The 23,060-nt window shown below is 41.7% G+C and overlaps 2 protein-coding genes across 18 annotated transcripts in view; both read left to right on the top strand.

Moving 5' to 3' along the window:
- Nucleotides 1-5,001, top strand: part of LOC118507891 (protein hairless) — a 35,173-nt gene extending 30,172 nt beyond the window's left edge. For all 13 annotated transcript variants that reach the window (XM_036047129.1, XM_036047130.1, XM_036047132.1 and 10 more), the window contains exon 6: nucleotides 224-5,001. In XM_036047129.1, the coding sequence (XP_035903022.1) occupies nucleotides 224-252 (29 nt within the window). In that variant the 3' untranslated portion in view covers nucleotides 253-5,001. The remainder of the gene's footprint in view (nucleotides 1-223) is intronic.
- Nucleotides 5,002-6,454: 1,453 nt separating this feature from the next.
- Nucleotides 6,455-23,060, top strand: part of LOC118507882 (metastasis-associated protein MTA1) — a 41,809-nt gene continuing 25,203 nt past the window's right edge. The window contains exons 1-3 of one of the 5 annotated variants that reach the window (XM_036047114.1): nucleotides 6,455-6,583; nucleotides 10,038-11,264; nucleotides 19,514-19,675. In XM_036047114.1, the coding sequence (XP_035903007.1) occupies nucleotides 11,237-11,264; nucleotides 19,514-19,675 (190 nt within the window). In that variant the 5' untranslated portion in view covers nucleotides 6,455-6,583; nucleotides 10,038-11,236. The other 4 variants (XM_036047111.1, XM_036047112.1, XM_036047113.1 and 1 more) reach the window with 4 other exon arrangements.

Genomic DNA, 23,060 nt, shown 5'->3' with positions numbered 1-23,060 from the left:
GCTGTGTTAGCCAACTTGTTGTTTCGTTTCTTTCAGAAGAATTCTTCACTTTTTGATCGTTTAGTTGCTAAACCTTTGTTAATGGTTTGGTTGTCCAAAATGTCCAGTGTCATTTCTAGAGTGCACTTGGTCTCCTTGCAGCTTTTTTAAGTAGTGTTGTAGTGGAAGGGATCATTTTCACTTTACACCTAACTAAACGTGTGTCTTTGGTGCTTTATTCCAGACGTCCCTCTAAATCTGTCCAAACACTAGAGGACAACCAACCACACCCAGCCAAAGGCGAACAAACGAACAACAACAACAACAACAACAACAACAGCCACCAAACGGAGCCCGAGTGATCTGATTCCGTGATTTCGGTGCCGTAGATCGTGCACACTATCGGAACGGAACGGACAACCGTCACCGGGCTTTGTTTGTGCTTAAGAAGCAAGACCAAAATAAGAGGACAAAAGACAGCGGCGGCATATCACGTGCGCACAGCAGGAGAAGCAGCAGGTCCAACAGTCGACGGTGTAACTATTCCTCTTCCAGAAGGGCATGCGACGGTGGTTGGACGTTGGACGTTGGGAACTGCCTGTTAGGAAACGGATGTAGTATGATAGAAACGCCGCCAATAGTATTAAGAACCAAGCTTAACTTATAATTGCTGAAATATTGCGGACAAACCGAAGGCTTGTCATTTCCGCTGCAAGCACTCCGAGATCGAGAAGTGTGTGGTGGTAGCAGCTGGGGAGATTATTTTTGTAACGCAGGAGGAACACAAGAATCAACCTAAAAGAGATACTATTTTTGCTAAGTAACATTTGAAAGGGAGGTGTGTATGTGTGCATTGGCACACAGGAACAAGTCAGTCAATCGTGTGGAACAAATATCATTGTATTGCTTGTAGTGTCTAAATTATACATATGTTATTGTGGTGAAGCGTATCAGCTGTTAAAGCCACAAAACAAATCTAAGTTCTGGAGTTCGTCGTCCATATGGCGGCACTCCAGAGTTTTAGAGTGTCCTTAAGCGGGAGATCAATTGTTCAGGCTTCGTGACGTAAAATGAATCGTGTGCATGTGTATGTGTGTACATTTAGCTTACTGGCGTAAAATAAGTTTTAAAGTACCTCTGGACCAGGCGCGCTTTCCGCATTTTACCGGAATCGTGTCCACTTGCAGTCAGTGTTCCGTGTGTGGCAGCAGCTGAAAATTGCCCGGAGGTCAATTGTGAGATCCACATGGTACGCAGTTCCGCAAACCCATTCCGCAAATCGTGATTTTAAACGCACAGGAGCGATCATTCGTCTGTGTGTGTTTGTTAAGCTAGCTGCTAAGGGCATCCCCCAAAACCCGATATTATTACTAGTGAGATCGGTCTGTAATGTGCAATCGTTGTGATATTGCAAGTGTTTTGATGTGCAGTGTGTTTGTGCATGTTTAATAATATTGCACCGGGAAGCAGGTGTAACGGGAGGAAAACGATCGCACATTAAATGCTCTGGTGCACGGAACATTCGAACAGCGCGCGAGGGAGTGATCGAGCAAGTGAGTGATCATTTGAAAATCGCCCTTTTTGGAAAAGAAATCGAATCTCACGTAGATTATAGCAACACAGCAACAAGCTAAGTGGAAAACGGTAATTACTTGCTTGTTTGTCTGTTTTTCCGGACACACATCGAAAACGTAAAATGCGAACCACTTCTCGTGTTTCTCTTGCTACACAGACTGAAACCAATTTACTCGTAGATATCGTTATGAGCAGCGCTGCAGCAGACGGCGGAAGAATATTTAACGCGCGTTGGGGGGCACTATTTACAAAATACAATTTTGGACATTGATAGGAGTTTCATATAACAAAACAAACAAAAAAACACATCACAAACACGGAAAGCATACAAAAAACACTATATCGGAAAGATTTCGAGAACAAAATACAAAAAAGAAACGACAAATGAAAAGATAGAGGAAATATTTTTCGCTATTTTTATACAACCACTTTGAGAGGGCCGGCCGTTTATGATAGAACTATTTGCATTCAAAAATGAATACATATATACATATATATATATACACACAAAAATTTACACATCTCTATATATATATACAATCACGTGTCCAAAGCCGAAAGAGCGATACTTATGGTCCTGTGTCGTTTGCCACTTGCAAAGCACGGATAAAGAAATACACTTGTGTGTAATGAGAGTTTTCAAAATTTGGATAAACTTTTAACCTCTCGAAAACAAAACAAAACGAAACTGGAACAATGAACAAAATCAAGTAACAAAACCAAACAAAAACACATATTGCGTGCCTTTGAACGAAAAACATGGAAACAAAAACTACAAACACTTACGAAACAAAGCAAAACAAAGCTGATAGAACCCGAAACGAAACTGAAACAACCGAACAGTCCGGAAAAGGAACAAAAGGAAACAGTAGTACATTGATCAAGTATTGTTGGACGAACGAACTGTAACGAACTGCTGTAATCATCGATCAAAAGCAACAATTAGAAGGATGAGCTAGATCAAAGGAAAATACATACATCTACCGAGTCGATCGACGAGTCAAGGGTCTAGGTTGCCAAGGAACAGCTTTGTTTGGCTATATTTCCACCAAGCATTGGGATGCATCCTCGGGCATAGGAGGAGAGTACGTTAGGCGCGACACGACGGTTTATGGATGAACAGAATCAATCCAACACTTAGTGAGTGAAAATATCGGCCACTGTAAGCAGATGTTCAAGATGAAGTGGACCATTTCCTCCAGGTACGGATGGATCTGTTGCACTTTTTCATCTTTTTTTTAAGTTCAGAAAAAAACATGGGACAGAATCCAGTTCTATCTGCAAACATTCCACTTAATCTTGAACAGTGCAGCACAGGATGGACTGAATTTTTGAATCGAATGGCGCTTTTACTAACACCATTGTTTCTTCTTCTGCTTCTTTGCCATTCGTTTGAGTCAGTTTAAAACAAAACTCTAAAAAGCACCCTTGTGACAATAACCTTATTTAGCAAGCATCGTGGTTTATACTGTTACTGGTCATAAATTTGAGCTTGGGTGCAAATACTCGTTGTCTCTTCGAATTAGAGTTTCGTCGTTGCTCTAAACATATTCTTGTGGGACAGTTCCTTAGCTGAGTATGTTTAGACCAAACGTAAAGATACTCAATTGGCGGACTGCAAATTAATTGTCAACTGATTATTCGTTGGCGGAACAGGCAAGCAAATGGAAGAAATGTTGGTCATTAGTGTAGCGTTTGGTCATCAGAATTGTCTTATTGAAATCCAATCGTCGATCCTCTTCATTCATAGACCTGGCGGATAAACGTAGGCACGACAAATGCTGTTGGAAATATGGCGCTATGGTGCCAAAGGAAAGAGATTAGATGATAAAACGCGTACGTCCAGCTACATGGGGTGATCTCAACGTCGTTAACATTTTTAACACAGACACACAGGTGGAAAAAAAACTATGGATTTCAAGAATTTCAGTCAGTCAGTCAGCAGTCATCTAGCTTATAATCTAGGGCTCATCTGAAGCGTAGTGAAAGCATGCTTATGATGTCGTACGGATATTTAGGGGACACAAGTTTGAAAGCAGGAACCTCCAGCAGGCACTAGCACACAGCACATTCCAATAGCAACCGTTTACTACCTAAATTTACACCACACACACAGGGCAGCGTATGTACAATGAACCATTTACTTTCCTATGCGAACAATAACAACAGACGGGTTTTTGAATGATTCGGTGTTGGCACATAAGTGTGCTTCTATTTGTCGATTTTTAAGGATTTCTTAAACTCACACACACACACATTCTTCTTAAGCTTTTTTGATGTAGATGTAGCACGCTTTTTTACTCGGGTTTTCGAAACAATCGGTCAGCATTATATAGACAGCGGGAGTGCAGTGTGCACGTGAACGAAACACTAAACTGCGGATCGGCTAAAGGAAGGCGCATTTGTTAATTTATCTTATTTATTTATTAGGCATTATCGCTACACAGACTGCAAACGAATCAAAAGCAAGGCCCCAAACAAAAATTAAACGCCGCAAACATAGTGCAAACATACATGAGTAGTGGAGAGTAGTAGCGGAAAAAAATGACAAAACAACAAAAAACAAGAGGAAAACGAGATGCCCATACATTTGGTGGTTTATTAGCGCTCGCAAAGCAAAAACGGACAGTACACAAACGACCACAGGTCAAGCTCGGCAAACGGTTTCACAAGAAAAAAAGGGTTTTATTAGACGTTGGCAAGGATGTGTTTGTACGGTAGTGATGGGGGCGCTTTTGTAGATGTAGCACAAGTCCCGTCAGTGTCTCGGGATCGTATGTGGCCTGCGGCGGAATTGGTGCAAAAGCAAAGCTTAACATATGATGTAAGACAAACCAGGCGGAAGCGAATGAAGAACGAATGTGAGAGAAAAGTAAGTAGTGTGTGTGTATAAACAATTGATGCGGGGTTTGGGAAAGGCAAGGAAAATAGGGGAACGCCACATATTTAACGGCTTCAGGTGGGATGATCGTCAAACTGCTGGCGCAAGTAATTAAACTGGGTAAAGGGCAGACACCAATCTGCGACGTGTGGAACAAAGCAAACCAACAAAACAGAAAACTGAAAGATTTCCTTTTTTTACTGTATAAATCTATATAATATTGATATGAATGTAGAGCGTAGGGCGTAAGTAACTATTATACAGATTTGTGGTAGATTGTCATATATTATTATACTATATATATATATATTATTATATATATCATAATTATTATTATATATATATTCTTTAATGGGATGATGGGTAGGCGTGTGCATGCTTTCGTGTATGCATTCCATCTGACGAAATTGTGCGAGAAAACAAAGAAAGCGAGCGAAGGACCAATCGAACGGGACAAACAAAATGAAATCGGAAATGAGTGAGTGTATTACTGAGCTTTGAATTCATAGAAAATCCACGGTATAATGTCCTTGTTTTTTATTTGGTTTTAACAACCACGTCTCCATTATCAACTGTTGAACGTCGAAAGTGGTATTCAATACAGGCAACGAATGATCGAATTAGTTTTGCTTTAAATTAGCATTTCGACAAGCTTTTACCTCTCATCCTTCCAGTAATAGATCAATGTTTGTTCTAAATCTGTTAGAGGACATTTGTGGCGGGCAAGCGAATCTTTCTGTTAATACAAACGACACCTATCGCGGGATAATACACTCACGCAGCATTCCGAGCATTCGAAAAGCTGATTAAGCATGTAAAGACAACTGATAAGATAACTGAACGCGGAACTGTAAGATTTCATTAGGATTTTGTTTGTTTGTTGGTTTGTTTTATGTTTTCCCCCCCTGGAAAGAGTTTGTTCTCCTGGTCCTAAGTTATTTGTCACAGTTGGCCTAGCAAGGTAAACCTCCATCATTCTTCGTTTCTCGACAAGACTAAAACTCATAACACACATCATGTGCGCGCACACTTGTTTAGCTGATCGCGACAGATCACGGACAAAACTACTCAAAGCGCGCAACTGTGAATGAAGGAAAAGGACAATGCAAAAGCACAGGCATGATAGTAATGATGATGATGATGATGATGATGATGAGGCGCGTGTGTATATCGAAAATGTGACAAACCAGGACCTTTGTAGACTTTGGGACCCGACAGCAGCAGCGGTAGTAGTTGTACAGTATTTCATTTTTCCTTACATTTTATAGTATCGAACTAAGTGAGCTACAATTATTATTATCAAGCGATTATAAATAAAAAACAAAACACACCTAAAATCAGACAAAATAAACAAATAAAGTGAAAAACATGAAGCAGTTTGGTATGTGTATGTGTGTTTTTTTATCGGGCGAGATTGATCTAAAATATGTTAAGTACTGGATGCATATCACAAAATTCATCAAGAGGTGCAGTTGTTTAATCCACATATACTTAATTGTTCTATGCCGGTCTGCTGGACTTGTACTATCGGCTACGGGGTTTTCAACGCGGTAGAGCCCAGCATCGGATCTCACACTGACCGTTCTTCCGTAGCAAGAACTGATCACGGCGGAAGTAGTACAGATGCTAAGTGGTACAAACAAGTTTAGTGCTAAATTCTAAAACAATTTTATCCAGCACCAACATCGTAATATCCGTTGTATAAACATTAACTGGCATTGAACATCGTGTTATTACGATTTAAAATGTCCCGGATATCGAATGTTTTGTTGAATACCTGTAAATGTTCAAATTAATGAAAGAAATTAAACGTTTCAGCCAATGGATGTAAAATCTATCAAATTTATATTGCAAATTACAAATTCCCTCCTTACTGTTCCAATGTTCGACAAAAGCTCACAACCCAACGGACACTCAAAACGATTTGAACGGTCACGTTCGAAACTGTCGGAGAAACCGCTCCGACAGTTCGATTTTGTTGCCTGGGAACGGTCGGAGAATTTGAAAGGTTGTGTTCGAAAACGTCATGTCAGAGCAAAGTTGCTGGTTGGGCCAGTTTCACCTTACCCGTGAATCAAAATGGCGGAGCTTGGAAAAAGCGAACGACGCGTCCTGCCGTGCGTGCTGCTGAAAACCGATTAAAAAAACGTACGCGGGGTTTTGTGAGACAAGTGCCGTGCCGTGAAATATAGCCGACGGACGACTGGTTGGCCAGCTGGTGGTGGTCAATAGCGCTTGGGACTGGTGGTACGTAGTGTGGTGAAGAAGCCGTCGTGCGTGCATAAGCAATTCATGCCCGGTATTTTTCCTGCTTCCCGTCGTAGCACAAAACTTTCTTCGTCCGCTGTCGCTTCGCGGTGGTTCATTCTTTCGTGTAGGTTTAGTTTTACTGTGGGTTGCTTCGATTAATAATGACGTTACGTGCGTGCGTGAAATGAACCGGCTACGTTGCGGTGTTGTGTGTTTGTGTGTGTGTGTATGCGTTTGCCGGAAGTGTGTCCAGAGTTCGAGAATATCATCTTTGCGTTTCTTCTTGCTTCGATTGGTTAGGAAGCAGTAGTGAAAAGGGCTAGAGGAAGGGTGTGGATCGAGAGTGTGAGGACGGGTGGAATGGGTTGGTGGACGCTTTCGCCACGGTCGAAATGAATCGCATTATCATAAAGAACGTTAGTTTGTGCGGAGTGGAAGAAGGGACGGGAGAGACGAGGTTGTCGTGGAGGCTTGTTCTACCTTGTTGAGTTTCGTGTTTGGGGTTAGTTGGAGATATGTGAATTCGACAAAGAAACAACATGCAGAGCGCGTTGTCTGATTTCCCTGTACAATTTTGTGGCGCTTTCGTCGGACCGAACAAAATACTAGATCAATCGTTCATCCCCCGTGCTCGATTTGCATGATGTGTGTGCGTGTGTGTGTGTGTCGTGTCTGTGTGTGCGCGAATTGCGATAGCGCATTAATGGGTTGAAGCGACCAAACCGAAAAGTGACGATGACGATGACCACGACGACGGTGGATTTTCTTAGCATAATCAATGCTCATAAATTCACGCTATATGTGTAGAAGAAAATGTGGTACGGCGGGAACGCAGCGGAACATGGAGAAAAGTGTCCCGCGTACGAGAAAAAGGGGGAGAGTTGAGTAACCGGATGCGAAGAGGAAAGTTGAAGTCGTTCTATGTTCGCGATTCGGTTGGCTGATTCTCGACACATTTGGCGGCGGCGGGTACTGTCGATAGGTTTTTTTCTGTTCAGTGCGATTTTTTTGGATTTTGTGTACTCTCAGCAGCCTAGCCATCGTCAACGACGGGCAATGAGCAGAAGGCAGAAGACGACGCAGCAGCGATGAATTGCTCGGAAAAGAGAGCATCGAGCATCGCGACATAGCAAGCAAGTGCGTGCGTACGCGTTGTTTCAAGTGTAGCCATGGTATTTTTTTGTGCCTGGCTAGTGATTCCCCCGTGTCGGTATGGCAATGGATATAATGGCAGAGCAGCGCGTGAAAGAAGCAGCGAAGCCGAGTTAGAAAGGAAACGATGTTGGGCGAAAAAGGGATGAAAGCAAGCGATCAGAGAAAGCAGGAAGCGACGAGGGAGCGGATGATTAGCAGATGCGAAGACTAGACAAGGGCAGCGAAAGGAGCAGCAAAACGTAACCTTAAAAATCCCTTATCGCGCAACTGTCGGCCGGGCCGGTCTTCGGCTTGTGCGGTGCTGTGGGGTGGCTGCATACATGATTTTTTTGCCTGTTGTGTTGCTTTCCGTCTTCTGAACCAGCGAGGGCTCCATGGCGAGCACGCGTTGTGCTCAAATCCCCCACACAAATACACCGTGTCCACGTTGAGGGACACGGTAGTTATGCGCGCATGGGGAGCAAGGTTCAATAATGTAGTGCATCGCGTTTTCGAGTGCTACGAAAATGTCGCGAGAAATGGATCCCTGTGGATGGATACACATGCAGAAAAGCAAGTAAAAAATCGAAAAGTGATAAGCCAAATTCGTTTCTCAAAGTAGGCGATGCTGTATTAAAATGTGCAAAAACGATCCTGCAGTTTGTGGGAATGTGTGTGTGCATGTTCTTTTTTATGAAAAACATGAGGTGCTAGGGTAGAATGTCACTCTCTGAAGACAATTCCAGTTATCACCGTTATCCGGTTTTTGTCCGTTGCTTCGTTTTGCACTGGAAACGCACCTTGCAAGTGTGCATGTGTGTGTGTGTGACACGCACAATCTGTCACACGCTGTGCGCCCATCGGTCGGTCGCGCGATCGCCCCTTTGGACGGGATGGTATGCGTGGAGGATAACAAAAAGAAGAGGAAGAACATGTGTCGCTGCCGGGAGCCGGAGTTCCCGTTTGGAGTGGAGAGGTGTGATAGCATCCAGGAGACGTACGCACAGATGCGATGCTGGCTGTACCGGAATGCGAATGCGAATGGCAGAAGATAAAGAGAGCAGAAAAGTTACAAAAGCCACACCATGCTCATCATCATTGGCGCCTGGTTAGCCGCAGTAACCTTGTGTTGGCTATAAATTGAAGGGAAAGGTGAAAGGAGTACTTCTGGGCAGATTGCACAGGACTCTTAACAATTAGATCAACGCCGCCATGTTGGTGTTTAGTAAAAACGAATTAAGAAACAAGAAACCTTTTTTATTTGGTCTCTGAGCATGACCTGTATTTTCTAATCGGCATGCGGTGTGGGTTTTGAGATATTCGTAGCTTACTCTATTGGAATTTTAAAACAGATCCGGCTTGTTTTTATTGCACCGATTTCATATTTAACTGGTCTATTGTTCTTTTATTATTGAATTGTAGATTAAAACGTTTAATGAAGCTTCTTCTGCGTCAGGGTAAAAACTTGCTAGGTCGTGCTGGCCATGTAATGAAATACTACATTTAGTTTTTCCTTGCAGCCAAATAGTCATTCCTACGTAAGCAGACACCATTTAAATAGGATTCGATACATGTACCACCGTCACAACCATTCGGTTTCCGAATTACCCTCTTTTAAGGAGTCATTGAATTTAAATGGTTGTTGAAGTTGGTCACACAGACACGGAAGAACCGTTTATCGAATCCCATCCGGATCGTTTGTCGGTATGTAGGACTGACTATCTAGCTATCGGTTTAATCAAGTGAATGGTGAGGCATACATAGCAGGTTCAACAAAAGAAAAAAAAAACTGTTTTGCAATGAAATAAGGCTCTTGGGAGGTTGCTTAACAGTTAATTATGTAACGTTTATATTAAGAAATGTGATATGTTGTCCGTATTTCCATAAATTTTGCGCGAAAAGTGAAGCTGAAAGGTAATTCGACGTGGGTAGCTTGATTTGATAGCGAGCGGTCGTGCATGCATGTGTGCGTGTCCATAGCAACCGAATGTGGAACATCAAATGGATTGATTTGTCGCAGGGCATAGCAGCACACCCATTCTACTGCGTTTGCTTTCGGTTTTAAGTTCATTTGTTTCCGTTATTAAGGTTTCATGTATTAATTTCGCATAGCGTATTGAATGGACCACGATGAAGAATGAACCACGAAACGGCATTTTTTTAATAAAAAAGCTAGGAAAGTGTAGTTGAAGCTGATGTTCTTTATTCCTTATTGCAGAAGCAGTGCACGCCACGGACGGACACTTTTCAGGACGGAAACACATGTGTGCTATGACGCTTGGGACAACTCCGCTTGGATGCAAAACCACTTCCTTCAGACCATCATCAACCGCTCACAGCGTGTAGTAGTAGTACCAGTCAGCATACCGCGGCTGTCGAATTAAAGTTTCTCTTCGGATTCGTGCGTGGAAGTGGGTAGCAAGTGCAAGAAAAATTAATCGCACTATTATCATCGATGCTGTCTGAAAAAATCGACGCATTGGTAAAAACAACGGAAGAAGGCAGAAAAAACGAAGAGTAAACAACAAGCACGACGGGACTCGCTAGAGAAGTGTGGTGCGCGAGATTGTGTTGGTGGAGCCGCGGTACGTGCGCGTGCGTGTGTATGTGTGAATGTCTTATTTGAATACTCGTATCTTCTGAGCTGCCTGCTCTCCTTTTCGCCTACTTTTCTTCGGTGGGCTGGCTGTTGCTTATGTTGCGCGAGGTAAAGCAACGCGGAAGATACGCCAGGAGGCACCATTTTTGGGATCATCAGTAGTGGAAGTGTAAATGAAGTACAGGCTGTCATAGGGAAAAAAGATCTGGCCGCCGCCTGCTAAAAGGAGTGTGTTTTGTGTGCGGCGGTAGTGTGTCGGCGACCAGTGTATGCGCTCTTGCGTGTTTCCGCGTGAGTGTGTGTATGTGTCCTAGTGTGTATTTTGCCCCTGCCACTGTTAATGAGGCATCGAAGGAAAAGGTGCATTGTTTATGCTCACGAGATAAAGAGAGGGAGAGTGTGTGCGCGACGTATAGAGAGAGAGCGAGAGAGAATATGAGAAAAATTCGTCGCGCTGTGTGTCGTTTGAGTCACCTTCCTGTTTTGTTGGGCAGTGTGTGAATGTGTGATAGAATTTTCCCATCCCAAGAGATGTACATGGAAAAGGACGCCTGAAAACAGCAAAAGGACGTACCTAGAACGCATGCAGCTATACTATCAGGTATTGAAATAAAGTAAAAACACAGAAGTAAAGCTGAAACGGAAACCGGAAAAGGTGATACAGAAAACAGAACTACTCCTGCACGATCGGAATATTAGGTCCACGGTGTATCAGTAGGATCTTCGGCGACGGGCGCCTTTCTTAAGGCGCCAGTGTGTGTATGTGTGTGTGCGCGTGAATTTTGCAAAGAGATAACTAAACAAACAACAGCGCAACTATGACAACCAACATGTATCGTGTCGGAGGTAAGTGAAATGGGCAGACGGGTTGTTGGGGGTTTCGGGACGAAGAATAAGAATCGAATGGTTCAAATTAGAGTAACAGATTAAAGGGTTGCCCGGTGGCAGAGGCAGTAACGACGCCGGTCGTCACACGACAGGAACGAGTATCGTGTCCCTACCGGACCGTTCCTCTGTACGCAGGCCTTATTATCCAGCTAAAGGGTAAACTAGGAAGGCACGACCTCTTGAGGTTATAGAGTCAAATAAAAAGAGCAGATTTAAAATTTCTTTGCATTACCGAATAGGAGGATTTTAATATAAGCTATATATAATTTACTGGTGAAGAAGCGTAATCAATGGAAATCACCACCAAATTTAGATTGCTATAGAATTCCTCCATTTATGGAAAGTACTTATCTGAAAAGTAACTGAAAAAAATAAATAAAATGAAATATTTCTTCACCATAAAACAATAGTATTTTCGGCATTCTGGTTCGATCTCTGGGTATCAATCGTTGATGTCAATAGCGAGCAGGCTGGCAAGCAGACTGAGCAGAAGGGATTAAAAATAGCATAGCCATTTCGTTCGGATGCCCGCCTGATGCAAATATGCGCGCCCTGTGTGCTTTTCACGCAGCAGTATGTACAATCTCTCCTCCGATTTGTCTCAAAATCTCAATACTCGGGTCTTTTGTTTTGTTTTGCTGAAACAACCAGCGAAGAGCAATACGGAGACATTGAGCAAGAAGCAGTGTTGGAGAACGTAGAGCTAGTGAAGGAACGATTGTGGTACGATAAAATTAGAGTGCGATGCGTTTGAACATCCGGCGTATAAGAGGTTTAACAAACTGTTTACGCACGGTTATTAATTGTGTGGCCACTTCGACCATGAAAACTCGTATGTTATTGCAGACATTTTGTGTTCCGCTGTTCTTTTAAAATGTTTAGTAATGTTAATGCTGGCCTGATAAAATGTTGACTAAAAGTTTTATTTCTTTTTCATTTGTTGAATAATAAAAAACACAAAAAAATCCCAAAAAAATACCAAGGCATTTCCTCCCCGATATTTAGCCTTATCCCGGGCATACTCGGTTGTGGGTGTGTGGCGATTGCAGTGTTGGAAATCCAGGTCTATTGTAGAAGTTGTATCAATGATAAGGTGTGGGTCTATTGCTGGCAGTGTTGTGTTGATGGTAGTGTGGTGTGTAAACGAATCATCCTTCCGTGTATCGGAACTGGAATGTAAAACAAAAAACAGCGATTTGGACAGTACAAACATTTGCCTGTGTACAGTGTGCCTCAAACTGCCCAGCTGTGATAGCCCAAGCTCGACCAAGCCAGCACCGAAATCAGAAGCTATCGGCGAGTTCCATTCCGTAACAGCAGGATCTCTGCTAATCACGAGGTAGGACTCGCCGACCACCTCCGAACCCAACGCCAACAAGGCCGAACTCGCTCCATCAAGGCTAGGCAGAAATGAAGAACACTATTGCAGAAAAGTCTGCCTTCCTTCTTACGACAGTGTCGACTTTGGCCCCGTATACTGTTTCGCCCGGTGGCACTACAAAAAACAATTAAGTCAAAGACAACACAACGAACAACAAAAAAGGAATGTAGGGGAAAGTCTTAGGATTGAAAGGATAATGAGGATGCGGAATCAAAGGATAAGATCAAAGGATAATCAGTGTATCTTGAGCACTACAATTACATGACGATGTGCAAAAATATACTGCTACGTTCAGCAATTCCTAGCAAATTGTTAAGCCTAGAAAAATAGAAGAAGAGGTTTTCAAACACACTATTCGTCAATTAAACGTTTAATTTGAAAAACACGTATGGATGCATTAGGCAATAGAGGAAAATTTGGTAATGATGGTTGATGCCGGCCATCAAAATAGAGGTATAAGGATTGCTGCCCAACGCTCCTTGAATGTAAGATTGACTTCAAATTATTATGTGATATTGCTCAACACTGTAGTTAAATGTTGTCAATATTTGGTCCTATGGCAAAAAGAAGTGGTAGCCCTAGCCTCACTGATGCGAAAATTATGTGAATGTCTTTTTCAGTTTCTACGGGTTCACTCACGAAACTGTCCAATTTATCCCAACACCTTATAATTTAAGAGAATTTTTTAGATGCCTAAGAAGAGCGTTTAGTATTCATCCATCATCTTTGGATTGGGCTTATACCTTCAAGGATATAAAATAATGTTGGTCTATGGCTGCAAAGCTTTAGTTATGAAAAATAAGCTTACAAAGTATTATCGTCTGATGCCAACATCAATTCTTTCGTCCAACGATTACTTCTTCCATTCTTGAAGTTTTGTTTTGAGAAAAATAACTTGGCCATTTCCAAAAACGTTGCAAAGACTTTCCACACTAATTGAATAGTCCAAGTCTTACGTTACAGGCAACGTGTTATAAACAAGTTTAGTAAACCAATTTACGGTCGATATGACCTACAAGATCGTTAAATCAAAAAATAAGGAACACCAAGAAAGTAATAGTTTTCAAAACCTATTTTAGTCATTTCCTTTTGGCTACTGGATAGTATGTCTCCTTTTCAGATATTTTTTTCGACACAAGAATTGAAGCAATATGGATTGTTTTCACTATAACACTTTATTTGCTGGTGTGACGCGTAACTTAAAGATATGGTTAGTAACTGATCTTTTCGATGGAACAGAACTCTGATGTAAGAAGGTTTGAAGATAATTGTTGTTGTTGATTAGTTAATTAGTTTTGAAGATAACTACTGGCTAACTAGGGTCGCAATCCATTTTTATACCCTTTTTGGAATAGCGAAATTGTTCAAGGTGTGCAATAGAGACTGCGATGCAAAGAAGAGAAAGCATGACTAGTTACGCACCCTGACCGATGCGTACGCAGCCCAATTCTCGCGAATTGTTTACGATCGGTCCGGGTAATCTCTTGTTCTTCCTTGCATCTGGTCTTCCATGTCTTCCATGCATGTGGTGAGGGTAAGGATATTTGCAGATAGGATTTTATGATAGAGGGAGTGGAACCGAGGAAAGCAACAAGGACGATATGAAACTTTCCAGGCGGTTGGTTGGATTGAGGGTATAAAAAGGGAATGGGAGTGAAAAGAGGAACCTATGCTGGCAAAGATATACATAAGCCTTAGCAATAATTTTGGCACCAAATCACAAAATATATCCTATTAAAATTGAGACATTCTTATGCTAGAAGCCTCGGTGTTAACCTGTCCGAAGATGAGATCTGAAGCATTCACACGATCGATGAGCGTGCTTTTTGATCTTCGAGGGTTAGGATGATCTCAAATTTGGAAATGAAGCTGATCTACACCGTAAGTAGGTAGTAGCCTTTCGACCCTTTCGCCGTGGTACTCTTGGATACATTTACACTCGAATACTCGGCCTGAAATGGAGGACAGCGAGAGAGAGAGAGAGAGCTTATATCCACATTATCGCATCTTTGCTTCCTTCCCATGTCTGTCATGTCTCCGCAATGGTCAATGGTGTAATGCTCAAGAAGTGGACCGGTGCTGCGGCGCTGTTGTGTGCCGTACGGCCAAGGGCTTCGTTTTAGATGGGGCGTAATCGATGACGGTCTACCGCCGCTCTGGATGATGGAGGAAAAAGCACACAGACTGGCCAGATCGCCGCCACCGGTGTTTCGTCGTGTTTGCTTTTCCCCATCTTCGCGTTTGGTGGGTTCGCTTGGTTTTTGCACTTCTTTACCGCGTTCGATTTTTTGGGAATACCATCGCAACCCCACGTTCTTCCCCTTTCCTGCTGCGTGACTTGCTTAGTGCGCGGCGCTTCGCACCACTCGGTTCAGGGTCAACAACTTTCCAGCCCGCGTTCTGGCAGGAATGAAAAGGAACGGAACCAAGAAGAGTAATGGAGGGAAAATAAGTGAGACGGGATGGGGCACGACAACGAAAAAGGAAGATTTTGGGTGAACTAAAAGAAAAGGCAGAAGCGAGAAAGCAACTAGCAACTATTTGGAGATCGAATGGATGGATGTAGGAGTTGGGAAAATGCTAATATTGCAGTCATTTTGGGAACATGCCACTCTAAATGCACATTCATATAGCATAAAACGGTTGAACAATGTAAGAGACCGGTGTGTGTGTGTGTGTGTTTGTGGTTTAGAAAGTTCACAAACCATTTATTGTAAAGAGTACTTGCAGCATTGAAGAATGAATTCTACGGAACCAACGCTCATTATGTTCTGTGTGTGTGTGCGTGTGGTTAACTCGGAGCTGGCTGGCGATGGAATGTAATTTACGACAAGAGTAGCGCTAGTTGTAAAAATAATGTACATCCATCTATCTTGCATATAGTGTAGTAAGATTTGAGCAGTGCTTTGTCGTAATCACACTCGGGGTCGGTTGGAACTGGCAGCACCGCCGACGGCTGCGCCGGCTTAGTCAAACAGCCGAAAGCCTCAGATAAGATAGATAGAGCGTAATTGAGCGAACGATGATCATTAACGCAGAGAGAGAGAGAGCCACAGTTCGACCGAGTTCATCGTCCCTCCGCTAGAGCTAGACTGGGAATTGGTTCGTTTTATGGTTGTTTTATCATCTTCTTAGAGCATCCGTGATTGAATTCCCAAATCTTTCTACAACTCCCAGCCAGCCAGCCAGCAAGTGCCCAACCGGGAACTTGTCGGTGGGAAGAAAGTCGTTTGATCGGAGCTAGCTGTTACGCTTGACTCTTTCGTGCAAGATTGCCAAATTTTGTGCCAGTGTGTGAGGAGTGCAAATTCGTAAAATATGGAAACTGAGCCGAGTGAGTTGGATTTAAACTAAATTTGATGATGTTAACTATCAATAATTGAAATATGCTTAAAGTCAATCTTTAACAAATTTACAATCTGACTTCTCCCTTAACAACCTAACTCAGCGTTTCGGTATCTATAAAGCTTTATTTCGTACACTTTATGGTCTTTTTTCGTACTCTTGCGTCGCCAACGATAGAGAAGGGGTGGGTCCAAAAAGCATGTTGAGGGATTGTGTTTTGTTTCAGTGTTCTCTCAGTGGCCAGGTGTGTGGAGCGCGAAATAACGTAACACTCACACGGTAGCATAGCTGCGGCCGTTACAAAATACGGTGACCACCTCGTATCGTAGGTCTCTGCCGTGGCTCTGGTGGGTTTTTGCTGGGCTGTGGTAGAGCTGCTGGGGGAGCTGGTTGGTCGCTTATTACGCAAGCACATTCTCATACACGTTGCGCTTTATTTCGTTGTTTGACTTTCGCACAAAGAAGAAGCAAAAACAAAAAAGACATCACAAACCTGCCTTGATTTGCACTTTCTAACGTTTTGCCATCATCATCGTGCATTGGTTGATTTTTAGACCTTTTCTGGTTTGCGCCATAACGAACCAACTTACGCAGAAAAAAAGGGCAAAGGGGGTAGCTTGGGGGAGGGAGAGAGTGTGTCCATGTCCGATAAATGCTTCGGTGAAACGGTGAAAAACCACGAAATATTGTGTGACAGACGATATGGCCGTTTTATGGCCGGTTGCTCCAGTTCCTTCAGTAGAGTGTTGTGGTGAGTTCGATGTTCTATTTTCTGCTTGTCGCGCCGCCAGTCAGTTATGCTGTCTATGCGGAAAATTGTAGTTTGTATTGTTTGTTTTTTTTTCTTCTCGCCCGATGTTTGATTCTTCAATATTTGATGTTGTTCTTCTTCCAATCAGTACGAATGTACAATATGAATTCCGGTTTCGCGTGAAACCCCTTTCCGCTTATTATTCTTTTCTTATATTATGGCGTCTGATACAACGCTAACATTTAGCCTCATTATGTATAGCAAGGGATGTTAAATATATTCGCATCGAGTTATAAATTAATTTCTGGTACTTGTTTTGGGTTTTCGGTACACAGAACGCATTGCTTATTGGTCCATAATGGTATGAATATGCAAAACAAGAATCCTCCGGTGCTTTGTCCATGATACCGTGAGCATAGAATGGCGGAAATTATCATATTTCAACAATTAAAAGGACGGTAACCTGTGGTCGCAAAGGTGCAACGTGTTGGGATTTTATTTAACGCGAGTTAATGGAAACAACATTATATTTGATGTTTTATTCGTTTTACTGCAACTTTTGAAGAGGTAGGATACTGTATCTTGCAGAGCTACTAGTTGACATAGTTTTGCGTGAAAAATTTATCAATCAATGGAATAAATTGATTTAAATATTATGCCATATAATATTATATTATTGATCGGGTGAAGGCATCAGAATATTCTTTTTTCATAATATTCCCTCCGTGTGCTTCGCAGAGCCTTTTTACTAATTTTAAACAATAATGCGGGGCAGCGGCTGAACCCGATAACGGAATAGTTCTGCAAACGGCAGGAGCAGAGATCAAATCCCATTCAGACAGACCGCCTCGCCGATCGCAGCTACTGGACTATCCAACTGCGGGTTAAATCCAGTTACAAGAAGCCAACAATGGCAGGATAAGATTGGGTGTCAAAGAAGAATCAATGATTTAATTCATTTTCTCCAAAAACACTGGAAAAAATCGGCTTACAACAAGTCGAAATTAACTAAAGAATGAAAATAATATTCACACAGAACTTTTGTAGAATCCGGTATAGCCCTGTTTCTTATTGTACTTAAAACAGGATATTTTTAGCATTTCATTTTCAATTGATGTACATCGATTCTTGCTGAATGATCCTGTTCCGATCCTATTAAGAATATAAAAATGTCGAACTTAAAAAATATGACAATTAAATTTCTTCCGAGGATTTTCGGAAGAGGAACAAGCTCTCGAAAGTTATGAAAATTTTGTGGAAACTTATACATAATAATATTAAAACTGAAATCAAAAACCCATAACTGTGCTATTGAATGAAACAAAATATTGCAATCATCAGGTAAAATTGGTGTTTGTTTCACATGGGACAAAGTCGGCTATTAATCTCAGAAAAAAAATCCAGATTAAGAATTAAAATTACAATATAATAAAGCCTACAACAAAAAATAAGATAAAAGCTTTGCAGTAGCCATGTTTTACCATTTATGAACCACATCCTTAGTGTCCAACATCCCAAAGTTTTCTCAAGATGGTTATAGTCACTACACCTGATTAGTGTAGCATTTCACAACCTTAATTCTCGGATCTATCGTTTCGGGCTTTCCTTGACTTGAATTAACAAGTTAGCTGGATAGTCAGTCCTGTTTACGGGGAGGTGATCTGGATGGGATTTGTTCCCCAGTCCTGTCGTGTCAAAACCTGTGCCGCTATTGTCTCAGCCAAATCGGAGTGTGGACAGCCTGCTGATTTCCCTGCTATGCTAAATTTATGATATTATGTTGGCTCACATTTAATGTAAACTTTTATCCTCAACGCGGCCCTGGCATTAAATTAATGAACTGTTTTACTTTAACCACTTTTTATTGTAGTTTTGTCTACAAATCATATCAGATGATTCTTTTCTTATAACAATATAACATAATATAATTAAATGGATGTTTCCTTTTGTGTGAAGAATGATAGTAACCAATTGCTGCCATATGAAAAAACTCGTCTATGTTTTAGTTAAGAAAACTTATCACAAAAGCCTGCGCATCGTAGGTCTTGAATTCATTGGAATTGTAGATACGCAAACGGAGAATTATCGTGTGACTGTCACATTAATAGTGTGGCCAGTTTTGTCGCCATGTTTATGAATAATTATGATACACGAGCGGGTGCTAGAATCGGTGGGGTTAGCATAGATTTGCTGTGTTATGTGGTGATGAATAATCGAACATGGCCTTCCAACCTACGCTAGTTTGTTTTGTTAGTAACAGTGAACAGTTAGAGTTGACTGCTTGAACTGCTGGTCGAATTTCTTAACGAAAGACGTTCAGGTCAGTAAAAACTAAAAAGTTGTAACATACATTTAGAAATAGCTATTACACAAAATATTTCATTTTCAAAGTTGGGAATATGATTATCAGAAAGTGAGAAAAGTTTATGAATGTTAAAAAAAATCAGTTGAGAGAAATAAAAAAAAACATTGTCATTGAGTGAGTATCGAGACTTATCTAATGTTATTTAATTATTCAGATGTTGTTTTTGACTATGTACTTGAGTAGGTTTGCACGTTAACTGAGATATAAAATATTGAAATAATCATATGCATAAATTCGTTATACCGTCTAGGCAACCAATTACGAATACTGCACAACGAACGATTTAAGTTTATTCACAAATAAACTGTGATAAACGGAGAACAAAATCTAATGCACAACTCCACCTTTCTTATTGTTACTTACAGACTATGTCTACGTAGAGACATCGTCGACGACACCGTACCAGATTCGGCGTATCGACGAGTTGAACAAAACACCGAACGGCAATGTTGAAGCGAAAGTGATGTGTTTCTACAGACGGAGGGATCTTCCGACACCGCTCGTGCAGTTAGCCGATAAGCACCAGAGTAAGTAATCGTAGATGTGTACTTTGGCTAATCGAATGGACCGAAGCAGAATTTTGTTTTGTAACTTTTGATGTCCGTGTTATATTTGGAAAGGAGAAAAGGTAGTACGATTAATGATTGTAATGCATGTGTCTCTAACATGGAGCATATAAGCAATATAAGACTTTTTGATGGTCAATCGATCAAGAGGGATATTTTACTTCAAATATAATGCATTTGTAAACCTTGCTTCTGATAGCAAACAAATTAAGGACGCGATCCTGTGCGGTCCTGTCCTGAAGATGTGGACCAGGGATAGAATCACATTCGTAACGTCTCCCCGTAGGCAGGATTGACTATATAGCTATATAGCTATTAGATCAACTCAAAATATGCAAGAAATGGCAAACCAAAATCTTTTGTAGTTGTATTTCCAAAGAAGATTGGCTCAATCTTAAATATTGAGATAAGTAATTATGAGGTTCCTTCCAATGCGTAATTTTTGAAGCTCGATAACTCTATAGCATTTTGTTCAACAACCTTGATAGCTTGAACTGCAATTCGCAAAAACTAATCAACACCATAATCAAGCCAAGGTTTAAATATCAGCAGGTTCAATCTTACAGCTTTTTTTTACAAGTTGCCAGTTCCTGTAATGATGTTGTTCAATGTGGAAAACAGGAGCTTCAGATTTGCTCTGACTATAGCCCGTTTTGATTGCAAAGAGAAGGCCCCACATAATTAAAACACTGTGTTATGAAAGATATGATAAACAAACAAATGTGATTGCTTTACATTCACGAACTCCCAACAACCTCAATTAGAAGGTTTGCCAGGGAACTAACCGGATTGCATTTGGTTTCAGTCCCCAGCCCCAGTTAGGAGAACAGCGTTTCAGTGAAAAGTTATGCTTGACAATCCCGTGAAAAGAATGTCGGAAATTGTAACCATAACAATCTTCAAATAATGAGATGCCGCTCCTAGAGTACAGTTACGGAGCAGGCAGGACCTCCCGTGCTCGGTATTATAATCTGTCAAGCGAGAGAACGAAATTGTACATTTTTCTCTGCCAGCGAAGATGATAACGATGTTAGATAGGAAATTGACAGAGAAAGCGACACAGATTGCTGGAAATTGATGAACCACAAGTGATTGTTGACTACGTTCGTTAATGAATGTTCTGTTGTTTGATTGTTGCAATTGCCGAGCGCTAAAATATTGCTTTAAGGCTTACAAACCGAATCGTGTATATCATACACGAAGCAAGTTGTAACTATTAATATTTATTGTTTTTTTTTTAATGACGATGATATAATGATTATATCAACGTTTCTTGGAAATCTGTCTGCATCATGTTGGAAGATTTGGAATTCTTTGATTAAGATGTTATTCAGAGCATAGTTTACCTCTTCACGTGCAAAGTATTTAAGACCAAATTAGTCAAATTAATTTAACATATTTATTAACATACATATTGAATTGTGCTCTAGACAGCGTGCCCTTAGCAAGGCTATCTAAGGTATGATGCGTTTAGAGGAGTACATAGAGCAAACGACAAGATTCATAATGTGCCTCACTGTTCTCTTGCACGTGCAGAAGGACGGTGGCTTGAAATATGTAATACTTGATAGTGCAATGTAATGTTTGGTGCACTTTTGAATCACATCAATAATAGATAAGGTAACACGTGCTAGAATGTTTAAACAAAATATGCTCCCGTTCGTCCAAAGCTTTAAATGGCAGTCCAAATAATGGTAAATATTTAGCAACCGAATGCAAGTACTAAGAATTTTGAAACGGTTAAATATTGGTTTGGTATAGAAATTGTTAGATGATTTAGCCTGGACATTGCTCAGGGGAGAACGCAAACTTCATGCGCTTGTCTTTGCATCATACAGGAGGTTTGAAGCATGTGAAGTGATTGTAATTTTTGTTAGCTTTATAGTAAGTATTCCGTTGAATGATAACTATTGATGGATTGAAATGTTTGTGGTGCGTTAAGAACACAAGAAAACGTATTTTAATTTTTTATCCAGATGGATTTATGTATGATTTTTATGATTATGATGCATTTATGTATGGGTATCCAGCTAGTTGTTATATCAAGTCAAGGAAAGTCAAAAATGGCAGGCCGGGACCTTTCGAGGTTGTAGTGCCCAGGGAGAAGAGAAGAAGAATCTATGAGGAAGGATTTTCCGTTTTTGTGTGCCCCGTCACTGAAAGCATGTCCAGAGATGAACACAATTTAAAAATTAACTTGCTATGATGCATCATCGTACAATATTTGCATCCGTGATGTGGATCGAAAATATGTAATCAAATTCAATTTAGTGCATGTATTTTCCAACAGCATGGTGTAGAGCGAGCAGAATTTTGGGTCCAACAAACGTTGCCTGCCAACAGTTTTGAATTTTTCGACGAAATCTCGTCATATGCTCATCGGTTTAGTAGTTGTTACTATGGCGATGATTGGTTGAGAACCGGCTACACAGGGTTAGTGTCTAGTCGCCGTCGTCGTCGTCATGGTCCTGCCCGCTGCATAGAGCTAATGTGCATCGGAAAAGCCAATGGTATGCTGTATCCTCCGTGCACGTACGCTGCTATCATCCTTGCAAAATGTACGTTTCCTAGTGCCAGTGCCCATGCCCATCCACACCCAGTGGGGTATTGTTGTGGGCTTTGCTGCTGCTTCCGTCGGTTTGTTTTAATTAATTATTAGCCTTGTTCCTTGCTTCCGTCCGTGTCGTCCTCGTCGTCGCCGTCGTCCCGTTGACGTCCATAGTCTACCGAACGATGCTTCTCCGGCAATCTAACATACTCCACGCTGTCTCCACTGCCACTGCTGCATCACCGTCCGATTTCGGATCTTTAATGATGCTGGGAGATGCACCGACCGTTCTCGTGGTGGATGGCACGATGCATCCATCTCCCGGCAGCCCGCCCAACGAGGGCAGTGCAAAAAGTGCACGCTGTTTCGTTTAGCCAGAAATGCCTTTCTAAGCGAAGTCGACGCTGCCGCCGCCGCCATCATCGCCATCAGATCAGGTGGTGGTATATCGTGCATTTGCTTAGGTTGATTTGCTCCCCGGGAAAAGCTCCAATGTGTGTATTCATGTGTGTGTGTGTGTGTGTGCGTGCGTAGTTGCATGTGTGCGATTGGTGGGGTATGAAACATTACGGGTGCACCTGCAGGTGCTTATTCGCCGATCTTCTTCCCGCACATGATCTTCCCTTCCTCCCGTGGTCGTCTTGTCCGTGCGACAAGGACTTAATTTTCAGTTCGGATCCAAGGATTTTCCGCAGAGGATGCATGCACAGCCGTGCGTACGTGTCTGTATGTCTGTGTGTAGCTAGTTGCTGAAGGGTGTGGGTGAGCAGTCAGGATATATAACAACTATAGTTGTAA

This window comes from Anopheles stephensi, chromosome 2, assembly GCF_013141755.1.
Source record: "Anopheles stephensi strain Indian chromosome 2, UCI_ANSTEP_V1.0, whole genome shotgun sequence".
Taxonomy (NCBI): domain Eukaryota; kingdom Metazoa; phylum Arthropoda; class Insecta; order Diptera; family Culicidae; genus Anopheles; species Anopheles stephensi.
This window is presented reverse-complemented; position numbering and strand designations above follow the sequence as displayed.